This window comes from Juglans microcarpa x Juglans regia, chromosome 8S (assembly GCF_004785595.1).
Source record: "Juglans microcarpa x Juglans regia isolate MS1-56 chromosome 8S, Jm3101_v1.0, whole genome shotgun sequence".
NCBI classification, from domain to species: Eukaryota; Viridiplantae; Streptophyta; class Magnoliopsida; order Fagales; family Juglandaceae; genus Juglans; species Juglans microcarpa x Juglans regia.
This window is the reverse complement of record NC_054609.1, coordinates 17,963,454-17,982,747: the sequence shown is the minus strand read 5'-3', so window position 1 is coordinate 17,982,747 and position 19,294 is coordinate 17,963,454. Positions and strand designations below refer to the sequence as shown.

The window sequence follows — 19,294 nt, the reverse complement described above, 5'->3', positions numbered from 1 at the left end:
AAAAAGCAACCGTCGGTCATGTTGAGCGGGCTACTCTGGGCGGCACCCGTCTCCTTCGAGTTCGAACCCCTTCGCGTACTCCCGACGAGCATCAAACTCTTTCTTCGTAAACTCCCGACACGCAGCAAACTCCCTTCACTTGCCGTCCGGTACCGTCCATGTTGTACCGACTGTAAGTACAATAAAGGGTATGATAGCGTCCTGCAGAGCAAGTTTGGTTTCTCCCAGAGAAGGTATTCAAAGATTTGCGATGGAAAATAAAGCTCGGAACAAGGGTTATGTACATTATAACCATACCGATCCTTGCAGATATGAAAGGTGGACTGCCAGGTACTTCCCCTGTCATTTCATCATTTTATGGATCTTTAGATGTTTCTCAGCTGAGAAATCGCTTGAAGTTTGGGTTATTTCTTTATTTTTTGCCTAGGGAAAGCTACGAATTCATGCACACAAGGCCTTGGCAAGAAGTCGTCGATTTTTATTCAAATTCAGTCAACGGGCGCGCATCAATATTGTCCGCATTGTTTGGGATTGAGGTGGGTTGCTATTAGATTCCGATTTGTTGCAATAGTCAAAATTTGTTTTGATTTTCATTGTGGGATTATGCATTTTCGAATTCAAAGCTGGTAAATATTCCCTTTCGATTGATTGGGAGAGAATTATGCTGGTAATTGAGTAATGATTATCTAATAGAATTAGTTAGTTTATATATTTATTCTACAGAACTTTCTCCACAGACACATCGTGTTCATAATGATGCTGAAATTCTAGAGGTTTCTGATAAAATTGAATTGGAGAGTGTTTCCGCTGAAGATAGGACTGGGAGATGGGCAAGATTAACATTCAAAATTGTTCTTTCATATCACGGGGGTTCTTTTGATGGTTGGCAAAAGCAGCCTGGCTTGAACACTGTCCAGGGGTAAGTTGTTTTCCTTTTAACCTGCGCAATTTGGTCAAATTATTAGCACAGTGCAGAAATACTCCACGTGCTGTTTATTTTTGGCTTTTGAGAAGAGGGTATTCCTTATTATATAACATGATGTTTAAACTGGTTTTTTTGTGATTTTTGTTGGTCATTGCAATGCTTGTAGTCTTACATTGTTTTTTGGGTTATAGGAACAAATGGAATCACCCCTTTTACTATTCCTTTTGTATTAGGAACTCTCCTCTAAAGTGGTGGTTTTCTGCCTCTCAAAGTGTTGACAAAATTTTCATTCATTATTATGTAAAAATGCTGCCTAATTCTTTGATTTTGGGTGCTTCAATGTGCATTGCATCGAATCTTTCTTCATAAAAATTTACAAAATGAATTGGAATCTGGAATCTGCTTTGCTGACTCTCATCATTTTTATCATACTCTTTAGTACAGTTCTTTACTTTTGACAGTGTAATTGAAAGATCTCTCGCTAAATTTGTTGATGAGAGGAAAGTTCAATTGCTGAAAGACAAAGGTTTACCCGTAGAAGGCAGTGTTGTTGTTGCTGGGCGCACAGATAAGGGAGTCACAGCTCTTCAACAAGTTTGTGCTTTTTGTATGTTTTTACCTCATCTTCCCTGAACGTGGCATTCTTCTTATTCAGATGCCTTAATTTTTAGCACTCAAGTTGTTATTGATACATTAGTTATATAAAGGTTACTGTGTTGGCCATTTGATTCTCACACTCCAATTTCAAATTAATTTGAATTATTAAACGATTATAATGTGAAGGTGAAGCTAAGAATGGAGTTCCTACAATGTCACCCCTAAAACATAAATTTAGTCTTAATAACCTTTTTTATGATTTTCTCGTACTGATTTCTCGCTCGAAAACTATTGATAATATAAGAGGGAGAATCAGAGGGAGGAACAAAGGGAATGGGGCTTCAAGGCAGCATGCCTTGGAAGCCCTTAGTAGAATCTAAAGCTCGCAGGCCCCTGGTGGTGCATGTTGTTGACCTTGATGCTGTGGACAGCTTTTCCACTGTTGTGTTCATTTTGTTGTGGTCATGGTGTTGGTTACTGCTGTTTATGCCGGATTTGGGTGGCTGGTGCAGTGTATGCCTCACTCCTGTCAGTGGACTGCAGGCCGTGTTGTTGAGGGCTCAGGTGATAGAAAAGCTCAAGCTTCTCCTTTCTTGCTTAGCTTTTTGTTCTCATTATTGGATATGGTTGGATGGTTAGCCTTCATGTAGAGCTGCTTTCTATTCCATTTTTGTTTGGTTCAACTCCAGTAGTGTTTGTGTTTCTACTGAGTTGTGCTTGCACTAGCAGGTTCCCTGTGATGGAAATGCATGTTAGACATGAACTCAAAACTTTATGAGTGTAATTAGAGTAGGAATAATGAAGGTTCAGCTTGAATAGCATCATGGTTGCGTCTTGATGGTGCTTGAGATGTGCATCTCGTTGGTTGGGTTTTTTGAGGAGATACTAAGCAATCCTAAGATGGCTTAGGGACTTTTTTTTTTCGGATTTATTTCTTCATAGTGAGGTGGCATGGGGCTATGGGATGAGATTGTTAGCGGGACCGGACTCATGGATGCTGCCTAGGAGGGTGGTGGATCTTCTTGCATGTTAGATAGGCCTTACCTACATTCTGCGGCTATATGGAGAATGGTTCCTTGATGCCTCATGCAGTGCATTTGGCTTGAAAGGAATGATCGGAGCTTTGCTGATAGGGAGCGCTCTTTTGATGAGCTTAGAGGTTTCTTTTTTCATGCCTTGTTTCTTTGTGCTTCTGTCATTGTACTCAATGGATCTAGTCTTCATGACTTTCTTGTATCATTTTCTAGTTCCTAACTTGTAATAGGTGTTCCCATTTGCATACTACCTGTGTACTTGGGCAATGCCTCTTTACTTGTTTTAATAAAATTTTATCTTATAAAAAAATGATGGTAAAGTTTAGGAAGAGTTGGGGTTTAGGTTTTATGAATGATGGTAAAGGTATTTAAACGTTTGGGAATTCAGTGTTTCTGAAAAGAAAATGGAAAGGGTAGAATTTGGAGAAGATGTTAATGTAGATGTTATTAATCCACTCTCCAATTCATCCAGTTTTTCTGAGGGGAGCATGGTTTTTCTGAAGCCCTTCAAATGGAAAATACACTAGCAACCCACTTTAATGTAGATGTTATTTCTTGATAAGCACATTAAAAAATTTTCCTCTATTTTTGGGGTATCAAGGTATGGCTCAGGCCTAGTATATCAATCCAAGAATTACACCTCTTGGAGATAATGTTTGACCTTTATTGGGGATTACGAAATAATAAAAAACGAAAAGTGACTGTAATCTCTGTCCTACAAATTTTCATTGCTTGTATCTATCTTTAACTCCTAACTTGTAATTACGTGTTCTGTTTTGTATACTTCCTGTGTACTTAGGCTATGCCTTACTTGATTCAATAAAACTTTATATTACTTATAAAAAAACAAATTCTCGTTGAAACAGTCTTCTTGGGTAGGAATGCTGTTGATTAAATCATGTCAATCTTTGGGCAATGTTTGATAAAAATATTCTTTCTTTTGTGTTCTACATTTTTGAAGCAATTGCTATTTGGTTGATTGTTCATGAGTAGGGAATTGGTCTTTTTGGATTGGAAGAACTTTATGTAGCTTTTTCTCCACAAGTAGAGCAGTTGGTTCCGGTACTTGGGAGATTAATAGTTATTTATATTTTTTTCAGCTTTTCTCATTTCACTCTGATTGTTGCTGACGTTATACTTGTCATGCCTAGCTTCTTGGAGAAAGGATATAAAACCTCGAGATATAGAAGAGGCCATCAACGGTGCAGTGCCGAGAAATCTTATTGTCGGATCTGTTTCTGAGGTAAAGTTTTGTTCTGATTTGACAAAAACCAAGCTAATATTGGAAATGAAATTTGTATTTGTGATTTGATTTCTTCAGTATTTGTTGTGCTTGACATTTGATCTTTGTTAGCATTGCACATCTTTCTCATTCAATACTAGTTGCACTTATATTGGGTGCTTCTTGCTGTAGGTCTCACGCAGCTTCCATCCAAATTTCTCTGCCAAATGGAGGCATTATTTTTATATCCTTCCATTTAATGATTGGGAGGGTGGGGAGCAAGGTAGTGAGAGTGGGCAGGATGCTGAGAATCTTAGATGTAATGAAAATACGGATGAGCAGAGAATTGGATGCGATGAATGCAATGTGGGCACTGTTGAAGACTTAATTAATGATTACAAGGATGATCATGAAAATGGGAAGAAACGACGAACATTCAGCATAATCAGGGTTAACCAACTTCTGCAGCAGCTAGAAGGAAAGCTATTGTCCTACAAGATGTTTGCACGTGATACCAAAGCTTCAAGAAATGTGTAAGCATTAAAAACTCAGGTTGTTCTTGGTTCTTTTGTTTCTGTGAAAGCTGGGCCTATTTACATGTTTAAGGTCAACAGTGGTGTTGGATCATCTATTAAGAATATCCTGCCAGATTTCTGACCGCCACACTGAGACTTAATCAGATACCGATACTGGAGAAAAATAACATCCTAGAATTATGATCATATCTTTTCTTATCCTGCCACATGGCCCACATGCCCTCTTAACCAGTTTTTATCCATGTTTTGGGCTACCTTGACCTATTAGCAGGAATAGCATGCCAATTGTAGCGTGTTTAGAAGTCTAGAGGATACAGGTAAGCTAAAAAAACAAAGGAAAAAATGGTTTGGTTCTTTTTTTACTATAATGTGAACTGGATATAGTGTCTTACTAGATTTACTGTTTACTTGGGTGGGACTTTGAATCATATCACACGATTGTATATGCATCTTCGTTTTGAAATGGTGTAGGTTCATAAGATTTGATTCTCTGTTGTAATGAAAGAGCATGTATAGGATTGCATCCGTAACCTGATGCTGTCCTTGCCAACCTAGATTTGTTGACCTATTGTTTAAATCCTCTTTGGATAATGTTATTGTATAAGCTTTAGAAGTCCCTCTTTTTTGTTAATGCACCTGACCTGATCTGAGTTTCTCAGGACTAACTTATTAAAAAAAAAAAAAAAAAAGCTCTGCACTTGGAATGATTGAACAGATTCTATAGAATTGCTAGCATGCTTTCATCCTAGTTTCCATCATTTTACCTTCTATTTCAGTGGTCCTCCAACACAGTGTTTTGTCTACCATGCTCGAGCAGCAGAAGCCCGCCTGCCATGCTCTGTGAGTTTTTTCTGCTTTGCCTTTTGTAATTTTGTTTTCCCTTGAAAATTGTTTTGACAGAAATACAACTTTCATAAAAAAACGCAAAAGGCACAATCCAAGTACAAATTTTCCATTGAATCTTATTACCATTTTCTTGTCATTTTAATGTTGTTAGAGAAAGAATGAAAAAATAAAAATACAAAAGAGTGTGGCAGCTGCGTTGACGAGCTTTAAGTACACAGTTATTATTCCAGTATGATGCAGTATAGAAGCATTCCAAATCACTGCTTGAACTGAACTTGAAATAAATTTTTGCTTGCCTACTCCGTATCTAATGTTTTTATGCAAGCTTAGATGTTTATTTTTACTTCTGTCTTCAGATTTTCTACTTTTTGTTGTTATTTTTTCTCTTAGCTTTTATTTTTGTCATTTCAGTTTTACGTCAAGTTTGTCTTCTGCGCTTCAAACGTCATCGTTAGTTTTATGGAAATCTGATACTGCCAGTAAATGATAGGACTTGGATACTCCATAATTTTGTTGCGTTTGGACTTGTTCGTGACATTTTTACCACTACGCCAAATTTAGATATTCGTGTTGCTTGTACTGTTGTATTTTTGTAGGATCATGGGGAAGGAAGAAAGGTTATGTGTGTGGAGCTGGTCGCTAACCGCTTCTTACGCAAGGTAATTGTTTTAAGTTATATCATGCTAAGAAATATGTGGCAAAGTGCATGCACTGGGAAAGATTTATTACTGAGAGGGTATCATAATTTCCTGTCATTGATTTCCTTTTCCATCATACTCTTAAGGATCTGTTAAAACTTCCAACGATAACCTGGAATAAACATGTCAGACATATCAACGTTGCTTTACGCAGATAAGTTACAGTAATGGGTAATTTTTCTGGTTTGAGAAATAATTCAATCAAAGGTTCATAAAAACTAGAGTTTTTTTGTACACACTCTTTTTGTGAAAATACGGCTAAAGTTTCTAGTTTGTGAACTGGTTCAAATTAAAGATTATTGTTACACTTTTGGGAAAATACAGGTTAATTGCTAAAATGCTTGGAGATTATTGTTACACTTTTGGGCCTGTTTCAAAATTACCCAATTTTTTAGTTGAGGTCAGTTTACTAATTGGAAGAAACTCTAGCACAAATAACAAATACCTTTAGTGAAAATGTGCCAATTCCTTGTGGTGGCCATGCTTGCTGCTTGAAGCTCAGTGAATTTTCCATGCTTACTGGTTTCAAATCAGGTCATTTACTTCAATTTTTTTCCCTTTTTCTTTCCCCTTTTTTTTTAAAAAAAAAATAGATTTTTCTTCATATTCATATCACCATTGGCCTGCCATTTTTTTGGTTATCTTGCTGAATGCTGGAAGTCTTGGGGTTTATTGCATCTCATTGTGACTGACTTGGTCGGAGGCTAACTGTAACTGTCAGATGGTTAGAGTGCTTGTGGCAACATCGGTAAGGGAAGCAGCTGCAGGTGCAGATGAGGATGCATTAATAAAGCTAATGGATGCTACTTGCAGACGTGCCACTGCTCCCCCAGCACCCCCTGATGGCCTATGTCTTGTTGATGTAGGATATGCAGAGTTTGATTCGCAATACTGTCTCATTCCAAAGGACCGAGTTTAGTGTCATTGCCACATGCATCTAGCTTTCGATCTGGATTAGTTGATACCATACACACATATGCGTATTTGGTTTTAAGGGGAATTTCCTCTCTGGTGTACCGTGACACTGGGTTTCTGTATTGTAGATCTGCATAGTTGTGTTTTAGTCCTCTACTGCATTATCTGGCTGTTGATTTTTGTTGCTGCTAGTTGGAATCCTTCTTGGTGTACCTTATTGCAGATCTGCCTAGTATCTGGCTGTTGGCTGTGCTGTTTTGCATTGCAGATCTGTCTAGTCTGGATTCTCTTGGAGTACTGCAGATCTACTAAAACTTTTTGCCACAGCAAAGGCATGGCATGGAGCAAAATTTTTTATTATAAGCATAGAAAGAAACTCAACCAGTCTTATCGAGTTTACTATTATTCCTACTTCATCAATGAACATCAAGCGAAATGTATCATGCAGTACTTCTTAAAGAGTATCTTTATTATTATATTTTTCAGCTGCTTGGTTTTGCTTTATGAGAAAGGAAAACAGAGAGTTCTGAAACTTTTGGAAATAGAGAATTTCATCCTAAAAGATGATTTACCAGCATTACAAGGAAATTTCCAAAAAGAACAGCAACAAAATGAAAAGAGATGGTAGTACTTGAGTCATCTCTGAAGATACCTTTTCCACCTTAAAGAATGAGTTGAAAATGAATTGAAAGCTCAAAAAACCTTTTCACGAATTTTGTTTTCATAATTTTATTATATCAAATTATCAAAACTTCTTAGGACATAAACGTGAAGTATGCCTAGGAAGACAATATATACTGAGTGGAAATAGCCGATCTTGTAGGCAGCTGCAGGTTTTCCACTGATCTCAAAGTCCTATGTATCAAAGAACTGAAATGAAGCATCTTTTCTGTACAATAGCTTGTTAAGATTCTATGAACAATCAGACCAGCACTTGTCAATAATTCCAAAAGATTTGATCCCGCCGGCATTGTTTTTTGAGATATACTGCAATCAGTTTCCTGTAATTCCATTCCCTCGGACTTTTAAACTCCAAAAATGCCTCTGAGCTGGACTGAAAGTCCCCTTTACCCAAAACCTCAAACACAAATGGATCTGTTAATAGTAGTGGAGAATCATCCAAGTTCATTTTGTTCAAAGCAAAGTTTAAATTTCTCCCTAGTCCTTTATCAATATATGCATCAACAAAACAACCATAAGTCACAAGATCAGGGCTGATTTGTTCATGTCTCATGTGTTCAAGGCTAAGATGGAGATCCCATAACAAAGACATTCTTGAAAAAGCGAGACACCGGATATTAAATGTGTTGAGATCAGGATGAAATCCAGCTTCAACCATTCTCACAAATTCTCTCTGCAAGGTTTTCATTTTAAAATTGGCAGCATAGGATAGCAGCAGAAGGTTCCATAAGAGATTTCCGACATTAGTCCGAGCAAGACCCACATCTCTCAGGAACTCACCTAATTTGTAGAACTTCCTTTCCTTAATATATGCAAACGATATTGCCCTGATTCCTTCTTTTTCTAATAAAAGTCTAGACCTTTTAAGGCGACCGTAGGCATTCTCCATCTCTCTCAGAGAACCAAAGATACTATAATATCTAATAAAGGCGTTACCAGTGGAAGAATCTATAATATAACCCTAGAAACCATTTTCTTCAAAGTATTTTCCATCAATTCAAGCTGTCCTCCTTTTCCGAAGCAGGAAATAGCCAGAGAGTAAACTTCAGGTAACAAATTAAAATCTCTTGAACTTACCTGATCCACAATTTTGGCTACATCATCAAACTGTTCCATCTTCCCATATGCATCAAATAGCTCTGAAACTATTTGAATACTTGGCACAAAAGAACTATTTATTATTTCCTCCCAAATTGCCTGTGCTTGCTGAAGAAGGCCATTACGTGCATAGCATAGCATCAGAGCTGACAATGTAGAGGTGCCAGGCAGAAAACCTTCAGATTTCATCTCAAGTAAAAGCTCTTGAGCTAGATGAGGCATTCTTTTTTGACTCAAGTCTTGAACTAATGCAGCACAAGCTGCATCACTATCCTTTTGATCAAAACCTCGGTCTTGCTTACACTGCCGGATTATCTGTTCAAAAGCACACCCAATTGTCAAAAAGGAACCCAAAAAAGCCCGATCTTCAAATAGTTTTTCAATATTTCACAAACAATAATAGTCAAAACGCTATCTAAACCCATCAAGAAAAGGGAAAAGAAAAAACAATCAGCTAAGCTAATAATTATGAAAAATGTGCACTCACAAAACAGTTGTAACACAATGTCAAATACTCAGGGGACCCGCTGTTTAATAGAGGCTGCTTATGAGAAGTTAAGACGAGATTTGTTGAGTTGATACATGATATTTCATATGGCACTAGTGCTTACACAGCTAGATCATTTTCTCATAACGAAGCACATCAAACCATTTTAAGAGTTTTCACAACTGCCTGCAATGAATAAACTTTGGAAAAATATATTCCCTCTCGAGGAAAACATTGATTGCCCACCAAAATAAATATTGGACACGGTGGAAATAAAAAAATTACAGTTACATGGAAAAACACTACAAAGCATATTCACATGACTCCTCTTAAAGAGAAGCCCTTGAATCATTCCACAAACCAATATTTAGTTTCAAGTGATCAATGTTCAATATTGTTTTTTGTTTCTGACAACATCAAATAGACTAACAAAATGATGCAAAACAAATAGCGGAATATTATACGTTTTCCCGCTAATGTAGAAAGTCAAAATAAAAGCCAGCAGATACGGTTGGCCATACATTTCATCATACTAAATTCACAGCATGGTACACTGAATTTATGAGGAAAAAAAACACATCTTAAACCCCCATATATCTTCTACAGTTTACAAGACTATAATAATCCCAGAATTACCAAGACCCAATAAAGCATTATAGATCAGAGCTGTTCAAACTTTTCACATAAAAGAGAATCCTGCCATTTACTACGCTGAACATGCATACCTTGCGAGCTAAAGCTCGATTATCTGAGTCTCTCCAACGGCAGAGAACATTTGGACGAACCGTCTTTAAAGTACGCCTAAGGCGCGGAGGAGGAAGTGTAGGCGTAGCAGCGAGAAGAGACTGAATTTCCATTAGCGCAAGAGAGAAGCAGTGTGAAGAGAGCCCAATAAGGCTGGACATACAATGGGTTAACACAAAATGTCCCATATATAATCGAATTTATTGTTGTCTGACTAAATATAAAGTCAAAAAAATATTGTTTTTTAAAAGAGGAGTGCTGCAGTTCAAAGAAATTATATAAAAATAATCTAATAAATTGACGTATCTTTAAGTGATTTATTAAATTTATTTTATAATAAAAATAATTTTATAATTTAACTAACTATATTAAACTATGTTATTTTGTGTAATTTTTTTGTGATTAGAGTATTTTTTTTTAATATCTTAAAATCCTTACTTATATAAGTTGATATATTATATTTAAGTGATTTTTATTCAATTACTTGACTGATTTAATCCGCTTAAAGTGCGTTACATCAACTAATATGATTAAAGACGACAAAATTCAAAATGAAGAATAATATTACTCGTTAAATTTATTAGGATAATCTCTGAAAAATATGTATGAGTACAATATCACGTGAAAAATAGTTTTTTTTTTCTTCACAATAATAAAGAGGCCGTTCTTTTTTAAGAAAAAAGTAATATTAGATATAGTCTTAAAGTATAAACTTAACACTCTATTTAAAAAATAGTAAGACCACCATTAAAAATTGAGTTTTTTCATATGAATTTTATATTTAAGAACTTGTGAATCTCTGAGTGTACAAATCATTTCACATCAAGAAATAGATTTTTTCGTGCTAATACTTTTTCATTGAAAAAGTAACCACTATTCATCATTTCCATAAGTGCTTCTATAAAATCTCTAGCAATGCAAATAAAATGGCTCGCAATCTTATTAAGTATTAGGATTGAATTATGCAAATGTCAATGTAAAATTTATATAAGATGACATGATTTTGCATTTGGTTATTCCACTCAAAACTTATTCCCACATTGGATTATCTATCTATTAGTTAAAATAATAATAAAATATTATAAATTTAATAATAATAATTTTTTTTTTCAATTTTTTTGTTCTATTAATCTTTTTTCTAAATTAAGAGCTATATGGAAATATTAATGTTATACAATATTAATTTTATACAATCACCTTCCAAATTCAAGGCATTTAACTGGAGGATGGCAGATTAGAATGTGCTATTGGTATGTAATCTTAATTTTTGTTCAGTTAATTTTGCAGTAATTATATGAACCGAGGGAAAAAGAAAAAGAAGCAGCCCATAAGAGATAAGGTCATATGAATGGAAGTAGAAATTGCATAGTAAATCTAGCTTGCTTGGCATGTTTATGCCCGATATTGGTTGCAGCGAGAAGGGCAGGCAGGTGTGTGGGCGTTCCTCAAGTTTCATTCTTAGGTACTACAGGACATTGCATCTGGGAAATTGTTAATGAACCGCATTAGCTAGCAAACAATGCTTGCAATCGTTATATACACAAGTCCACAAGATCCAATATGAAGTTTCATTAACAGTACTGGTACAAATTCATTCTATCAGCTTATGTTTTAAGAGCAGAGTCATCCCATAATGCATATCATGTTAACTTCAAGATTACAGCCGATACATATGGAAATCTATGCCATATTAAAGTGATCACTGCAAATAAATAGGAAAATTCATTTGTTCAACAATCACTGCCTGCAATATGTAAAGACACCATTTTTAAATAGTATGCTTTCCAGCCTTGTCAAGAAACTGACAATCCAAACAGAGACAGCTAAACATTTTCTCATGAAACTCAAAACCCACTACGCCCACCAAAACCCAAAGACCCAAAATTCAGATTACGCCATTTTCTTCACAGTTTCCATATCAACCAAACAGAAAGTTACCAAAAAACCCACAAAACAAAAGAAAGTTGAGAGAGAGAGTACATTTATAACACAGAAATGGCAGAAGAGCTAAGAGCTGAAAACCCAAACCGGTTTAAGACTAGAGTTTTTCCTTCTCCTCTTTTAAACTACACAAACCCAGCCAAAGGATATAAAAGTAGAGAGAAGGAAAGAACGAACGGGGGGAAAAGACTTTTCCCCTCTCTCCCCCACAACTCTCTCTATTTTTTATGGTCAGTGATCCAGAGGCGCTCGCGAAGGCACTCTCCATTGAAGTTCGACATCTCTTCCCACATTTTGTAATCCTAAACACTACAAACAAAATAGATCAAGAGAGAGAGAGATGGAATGAAGGAATGAAAGGGAAGGTGGTGCTACGACGGTGCTGGGATGGGAAGGTGGTATGGAGAAATGACAGGAAGAAAGGAACGGAGGGAGAAGAAATGGAGGGGAAATATTGCGGGAGGAAGAAAGGGAAAATGCATGCCGTAGAGGACTATCGAAGGAGAGAAAATATTAGCCTCGATTTGCATTTTCCTCAATGCAAATCTTGCATTGGATGCAAATCCAACGAGGATGCTCTTAAAAGGGCTTTTGCTCAGAATCTTTTAGACCCTATCCCTTCAATGGGTATCAAAGGGTTGTTGACTTGTCTGATATATAATAGAGTAATTCTTTATTCAGGCCGACTGATTTTTTATATCAATAACTTATATAGAAAATAATTTAAAATATGTAAATTATTTCTCCATATAATATTTATTTGCTAAGTGGGAAGAGGCAAAAAATAAAAAAAGTAAAAAATAAAATAAAAATGACTTCTCTAACAAAGCCAAGATGACCCATTGCCTTATTCAAGTTTTCATGATGGGCAAGTAATGAAGTTTTCTTCTATTGTAAAATTTTGAGGGAGATTCATATACAAGTCCGAGGTGGAAACTCATGTGATCTGATGATTTCTCCAAAGATGTTGCAAGACAATGCTCACCTACCAGTTTGAGGCATATATGCAATAACTTTTTTATGGATCATGACAAGTATATGCTCTAAAATAAACCTTATTACTTCAAATCTGTTGAGGCAGCAATAAAAACAGCATGCCCTTTTGATGGGGGCAAAACATCTTGTAATTTTTTCATCAACTGGTGGAGTGTACTCAACTTGTCCATCTCACCCGTCTCCAGCAGAGATTTTTCCAACATCCGAGACACTGCCTCGCTTATATGCCTCCCTCTCTCCAACACTTGTTTGGAGCAGTCAAATGCTTCTTGCACCCTCCCGCGGGAACACAGTCCTGTCACCAAAAGATCCAATGCATGGCCATGAGGACAATAGCCATTTTTTATAAGGTAATTCCACAGATTCAGACCCAAATCAAGCCGGCTATTCTCACAGAAAATCTTCAGTAACATAACCACTGTTCGTATTTGGGGCACAAAATTTCTCTCAACCATCTTGTGGTATAGCTCACAAACGCCCTCGATGCCATTTGACCTCATCAATCCTAAGAAAATGATATGATAGGTCATACTATCATGCTCAAAATTCTTCTCTTCCATCTCATTCATCAAAGCTACAGCAGAATTCACATCTTTCGATCTAACAAGGGAACTCATCAAAGCATTGTAAGCCCCAGTATCAGGGTGCAAGTTCCTCAACGTAATTTCTTGAAATAATTGCTGTGCTTTGATTGTATTTCGAACAATCCCAGCTCCATGAATCAGAGTAGTAATTGTTTCTAAAGTAGGGAAGCAATTCACCTGTTCCATTTCTTCAAGGAGTCTCAAAGCATCACCAAAGCAACCTTTCTTACAGTAAGCATCGATTCTAATATTGTAAGTTATACTATTTGGCTTAAAGCCTCTCAGAACCATTTCATGGTAGAGTAATTCTACTGCAGTAACATCACCCACTTCCTTGAACCCCAAGAGTAAGATATTCATGGTCTTGGTATTGGGTGGAAATCGAGAATGCATCTTTAGGAACACTGACCGTGCCTCCTTCATCTGCCTCTGTGTGCAAAATGCTTTAAGTAGTACATTGAACTCATCAGTATCAAACTTCCTGCCAACAAATATATCATTCTCCATTCTCAGAAATGCATCCAGGGTATCTTCAAAAGATTGGAACTTTGCAATTTTTGACAACATGATACTCATTGACTTGAGGGTAAGCAAGGAAGGATGTCTCCGTCTGATTTCTTCCATCAGTTCCCAAGCTTTATCAAAGTATCGCATCCGTGCAAGGATGTGGAGCGTTTTTTCAAAAGCATCTGCACTTGGACAGAACTGTGAATCGTGGAGGCAAAATTTGAAGAATTCAAGTGCTTTAAGACCATTGGAGTGGGCTGCAAAGAGACGACCCAGAACATTCTCCATAAAGGTGTTGGAAAGGACATTGAGAGGAATGTATTGGCGAAGGGTGGGATGAAGTGGTTGATCAGGAAATGGATGGTCGTTAATTATTCTGACTATGCTGTTGATTCCAATTTTATCTTCTGTGGATATATTTGAGCAATTGGATGATATGAAAGCAACACTCAGCAAAGAGGTGAGCTTATGAGGTAAGTGAGCAATTTGGTTAGATCCCTTTTGTCTCATCCAAAGGAGCATTCTCTCTTTCTAGAGAGTAAATTTGCAACAGCAACTCCACCAGCACTTGCAGTTCTATTTGTAGTGGCAATGCTTCAATGAACTCAATACTCTGGTTATCCAAACAAACAGGAGTAAGATATAAGAGCATTAGCATTGGATTATGCAAATGCAAATGTAAAATTTGCATAATATGACATGATTTTGCATTTGGCTATTCCACCCAAAACTTATTCCCACATTGGATTATCCATCTATTACTCAAAATAATAATAAAATATTATAAATTTAATAATTTTTTTTTTAAATTTTTTTGTTCAATTAATTTTTTTTTCTAAATTAAGAGCTACATGGAAATATTAATGTTATACAATATGAGACTTGGATAAAGACGTGGATGGGTCCTGGAGTGCAGCAAATAAATTCTAAATATTTAATACAACAACATTGAAAAAAACACCTGTCTATTACATTTTCACCTCAAAAAAACACCATTGAAAAAAACACAAGTCATCACTAATGTTCAACACATTTCAGCCCATCACAAAGGTCATGGTGGATATGAAGAAGGTTTTGCTTTGGAACTTATTTCAAACATAATGTCACTGTCATATTCTAATGATCAGTACAACCAACCAGCTAAAGTTGCCTTAAATCCCCCCATGCTATCTAATCTAATCTAATTAGCCCAACCCATGTAATTATTGGGGCTTAATTATGTTTATAATGGCATCAGAATTTGGTTTGTTCTGAGGCTAGCTCCACACCAGCAGATCAAACATGTGCATATATTTGCAGGACAAACTAATATAAAACTAAAGCATTTTAAAACCTTCTATATATGGATGTAGGTGCATACAAACCTACACATATATATCTGTACGTGTTTGTATATATATATATGTACGTGTGTATGTATTAATAATGTGGTTTTCTATTTTAGTACTTGCTTTAAACTTCATTTGTTTTCATCTTTGATTGTCAGGAAGTTGAAACAATCTATACCCATCATCAGAAAACAGTAATTGTAGATGCTGATGCAGGTCAGCATAAAAGAAAGATCATGGCATTTGTTGGAGGTCTTGATTTATGCATGGGCCGATATGGTACTCCAATACATCCCCTTTTTAGTACTTTACAAACAGTGCACAAAGATGACTACCATAATCCTAACTTCACAGTAAATGATTCAATTAATTTATCAAGAACACTTATTGAATTTGCATTAGTTTTGCATTAATTTATCAATAAATTAACTTCCTCAATAGCACTTCATCTTCACAAAGACCACTTCACTCCACTCTCACTCCAACTTTACAAGGACCAAGCAGAAGTAATACAAATGAAAATAGTCAATTAGAATTGCTTGAACTGAGTAATAATTATCTATGAATACAGAGTATACGTATATTCATTAATCATGTGCCCAAGAGGCTTCAAACAAATAAATGACTGTCACAACGAAATTCTATGAATTTAGATATTCTCAAAATAATAACGACCTCAAACAAAAACCAAAGGCTTCTGCCCTGCGCTTCCTCTCTATAAAAAGCTATATAGATCTTCTCCTAGTTCCACCGTTTTAGAAACCATGTTTGCTATCACAACAGAATGTGGGGCAAACTCAAAAATTGCTCGAAAATAACTCAGAGATCTCTTCTTTTGCATCATCAAGTTGGTACCAGGATTTACTACCTCAAGTCAGCAACAAAAATACATTAAAATAATTGCCTGAAATTTGCACCCCCCCTTTCTAGAAAAGATTCAAATAATTCAAAGAAACAGATCATAATGTAAATGTGAACTCACACTGAATAAATCACGAGTATTTACAACCAAATCTGACATATCTGAGCCTAATGAATCAAAGAGAACACCATAAGCAACAAGCAAAAAAACAAAAACAAAGTACATGCCTTCTTTTCTTTTTTTCTCTTCCTTATGATAAATTTAAATCGCTTTTATTTTCCAATACCCAGGATAAGAAAATAAAAATGGATGAAAATACAAGCGCATAGATCTTATGGAAGTATATAGCAAGCAAAACAAAATAAAAAGAAAAAGGACACCCAAAAAACAGTACAGCATAAAACGAGTTGAAGTACTTTAGCTGGAAAAGAGGAACACCCTTCTGTAGATCCAAGAAGAAGATTACTTCATGCCCAGCCACAAAGTTGAAGCTCTCTGTATCTCACTCTAACTACAAGACCCCCTCCCAAATGCCAGAAAAGGCTCAGTGTGTCTCTGGTTAGCAACCGTGCGACATGTATTTCCCAAAATAATCTCAAATGCCGAAAACAGAAATGAAGCAAAGAAAATCAGGAAGAAAAGCACACACGCACCTGGGACAATGACCAAAATACTGGGAGGATTTTGTGAAATCCTTCTTGGGGTTTCTGGACAATGGATGGAACGAAAATGGTGAAGAGGAGAAAAGAAGGAAGCTCAGTTTGGGTCCTTGGGAAACAGAATTTCGAGGGAAAAGGAACTGGGGTTGAGGTTTCTATTCTATATTAAAAGCGTGAATGTAAAAAGCAACAGTGTTTTTTCGTTTTCCTATTTTACCACTCTGTTTTACTCTTCCTCTTTCTGAATCTCGGCAACCTCGTGGCCCCGTGGGTATGCTTTTGTTCTTTTTCTCTCTCAATCGAACATATATGAAATCAAACCAAATCCATCCATAATCTGAAATCCACGTCTAAATTTACAAAATAAAATCTCCTCAGACGATTCCAAATAATACAAACCAAACCAAACCAAATCCAAACCAAATCTGTAATGAATGTGTAGAACAAAAAAAAAAAAAAAAAAAAAAATTTGTTAGACGGTTCCACAAACAGGGTGGGTTTGATACATGTCTAGATCTAAGAAAAAAAAAAAAAAAATTGGCTAAGACGATTCCACAAACAATCGGGGGGTATGCTTCTGTAATACATGATTTCTTGGAGGGTATGCTACAGTAATGAGTCATGACTCCATTTGAACAAAAATACTTGCAGTAGAGCTTCTCCCCTACGATAACATACATACATACATACATAAAATGCACAACGAAATGCTAAGAAAAGATAATCCGATAATTCATAAAAAGAATACAATCATTGGGGGATTGAGGAAAAGACCTGTAGAAATTTGTCTGGTTCCTCGACAAAGACTGTAGAAGAAAGACGGAAGAGCCACGAGACTCGAGCTACAACGGTGTTTTGGAAGTGGCGTCGGCGTCGATCGTCGGAGTGTAGAGACACTGGAGAATGGAGAGAGAATGACAGAGAGCAAAAAATGAGAGATGTTAGAACTTAGGCATTTGATTTCGCAGGGAAGTCCCGACCGGGTGAAGTCTAACCGGAAGTGGAATTACCGTTTATTCCCTTTGTTTCCAAGTTATTTAAGAAAATGATATTTAAGTAGGGATCATAAATCAATCTCATAGACATCCATACGATTACCCATACATATAAACGAACTAAATTCCCAAAAATAAATAAAAAAACAAAGACAAAGAAAGACCACCTCCTATATATCCCTGCATATTTTCCACAGTTTACCAGAATATAGAAATCCCAGGATTTTCAGTACCCAACAAAGCGAAATCAAAATGGTACCATTTTCCACGCTAAACATGCATACCTTTGAGAGCTAAAAGCTCGATTCTTTTAATCTCTCCGATGGCACAAAACGGCGGAACTGCTCGTCTTCAAAGTATGCCTAAGGCACGAAGGAGGGAATCTAGCCGCAGCAGCAGCTAGAAGAGACTGAATTTGCATTTCGAAATTGCCATTAGAGAGGGAGTAGCAAAGTGAAGAGAGTAGGGACGGCGTGGAGGGGTTTGGAGAGGAGCGGTGCTGCTCTGCCGTCAGGTGTTACCGTTTGTTGTAAAAAATTAATCTTTTTTATTTAATCTATTCACATTTTTTTAATATATTTAAAAATAAAAAATATATCAATACATTTTAAATCACTTTATTTAAAAAAAAAAAAATACTGAACAATCAAACCGAACGGTAAGATTTAGGTTGTGTTTGGATGTTGAACTGAGTTGAGTTGAGTTGAATTTAGATGATAAAATATTGTTAAAATATTATTTTTTAATATTATTATTATTTTGAAATTTGAAAAAGTTGAATTGTTTATTATATTTTGTGTTGAAATTTAAAAAAATTATAATGATGAATTGAGATGAATTGAGATGATTTTAGTTATCAAGCCTTAGACAGCATAGTAGAGTTTATCTTGAAGTGAAAGCAAGGCCTTATTCAACCCAATAAGACATTTACATGTTGTAAGGCCCGATGGGCCTTTGTTACAGACCCAAATTATAATTTAAAAAAGCCCATTAAAGACCATTTTCTTTATCCAGTTTTTCTTCTATTTTTCTCTTGGGAGAAGAAAAACTTGTTCACATTCAGTCCCCTTTTATATAACCTATTAATAGCATGGTCTTTCCAATAAAAAATATAAATAAATAAAGAAAATAAATTATAATTGATATTGGTATCTATCTTAATAATACGTATTTTCTTTCGGATACACCTTGAAAGGAGAAGGAAGTCTAGAATGCCAATAAGCGTCTCTTATTGAATTGCTCATTAATAAATGATGGGTTCCTTCCCTCGAAAGCATAAAAAGGCATGACAAAGGATCATTTTCACCATGACATTGGTATCCATGTGAAAAGAGCTCAAAATTCAAATCATTTAATTGGGAGTTTGTGAAACTAGCCAAGCTGGTTGATGGGGTCTCTCCATAAAAGCCATGACAAGGGAAGAAAGACATGTGATGAAAGTGCCATGAACATCTACTAACCTCGTTTGTTTTTATAGTTTATCTTAATTGATCTCATCTAATCATTACAAATTTTTTAAATTCACACACAAAATAAAATAAACAATTCAACTTTTTCAAATTCTAAAATAAAAATAATATTTTATTCAACTTTTTAACTTTAATCTCAACTCACCTCATCTCATTTGTAAAAAGAAAAA

General features: G+C 35.9%; 3 protein-coding genes across 8 annotated transcripts; 1 reads left to right on the top strand and 2 right to left on the bottom strand.

The window, feature by feature from the left end:
- Window positions 1–49: 49 nt before the first annotated feature.
- On the top strand, window positions 50–7,249 carry LOC121244513 (tRNA pseudouridine synthase A). 3 transcript variants are annotated; one of them, XM_041142612.1, is made up of 9 exons: window positions 50–330; window positions 428–536; window positions 738–919; window positions 2,016–2,086; window positions 3,708–3,799; window positions 3,971–4,311; window positions 5,091–5,154; window positions 5,757–5,819; window positions 6,580–7,249. In XM_041142612.1, exons 1-9 carry the CDS (start codon window positions 191–193, stop codon window positions 6,775–6,777), a joined length of 1,260 nt encoding a protein of 419 aa, XP_040998546.1. In that variant the 5' UTR covers window positions 50–190; the 3' UTR covers window positions 6,778–7,249. The 3 variants fall into 3 exon arrangements, with proteins under 3 accessions (XP_040998546.1, XP_040998545.1, XP_040998547.1); XM_041142611.1 differs by lacking the exon at window positions 2,016–2,086 and adding an exon at window positions 1,387–1,532; XM_041142613.1 differs by lacking the exon at window positions 2,016–2,086 and adding an exon at window positions 1,387–1,532 and having other exon boundaries at window positions 6,588–6,858.
- A 194-nt stretch (window positions 7,250–7,443) lies between these two features.
- Window positions 7,444–9,920, bottom strand: LOC121244378 (pentatricopeptide repeat-containing protein At3g42630-like). The gene is given in 3 exon segments (XM_041142433.1): window positions 7,444–8,417; window positions 8,420–8,867; window positions 9,765–9,920. Coding segments are annotated over 3 exon segments (1,287 nt in total). The 5' UTR covers window positions 9,897–9,920; the 3' UTR covers window positions 7,444–7,710.
- Window positions 9,921–12,586: 2,666 nt separating this feature from the next.
- LOC121244377 (pentatricopeptide repeat-containing protein At3g61360) lies at window positions 12,587–18,142 on the bottom strand. 4 transcript variants are annotated; one of them, XM_041142430.1, is made up of 4 exons: window positions 17,940–18,142; window positions 17,435–17,556; window positions 16,418–16,950; window positions 12,587–14,424 (listed from the first exon to the last, which is right to left on the bottom strand). In XM_041142430.1, the coding sequence occupies exon 4, from the start codon at window positions 14,331–14,333 to the stop codon at window positions 12,783–12,785; it is 1,551 nt and encodes a 516-aa protein (XP_040998364.1). In that variant the 5' UTR covers window positions 14,334–14,424; window positions 16,418–16,950; window positions 17,435–17,556; window positions 17,940–18,142; the 3' UTR covers window positions 12,587–12,782. The 4 variants fall into 4 exon arrangements, 3 of the variants coding, with proteins under 3 accessions (XP_040998364.1, XP_040998365.1, XP_040998366.1); XM_041142431.1 differs by lacking the exon at window positions 16,418–16,950; XR_005936410.1 differs by lacking the exons at window positions 12,587–14,424; window positions 16,418–16,950 and adding an exon at window positions 16,976–17,324.
- Between the last annotated feature and the right edge of the window lie 1,152 nt (window positions 18,143–19,294).

Coding starts and splice junctions, on each gene's coding strand:
- LOC121244513 (XM_041142611.1), top strand. CDS start 191: ATGATAGCGTCCTGCAGAGCAAGTTTGGTTTCTCCCAGAGAAGGTATT. Junction 537..737: donor CCGCATTGTTTGGGATTGAG/GTGGGTTGCTAT, acceptor CTTTCTCCACAG/ACACATCGTGTTCATAATGA. Junction 5,820..6,579: donor CTAACCGCTTCTTACGCAAG/GTAATTGTTTTA, acceptor TGTAACTGTCAG/ATGGTTAGAGTGCTTGTGGC.
- LOC121244377 (XM_041142430.1), bottom strand. CDS start 14,333: ATGCTCCTTTGGATGAGACAAAAGGGATCTAACCAAATTGCTCACTTA.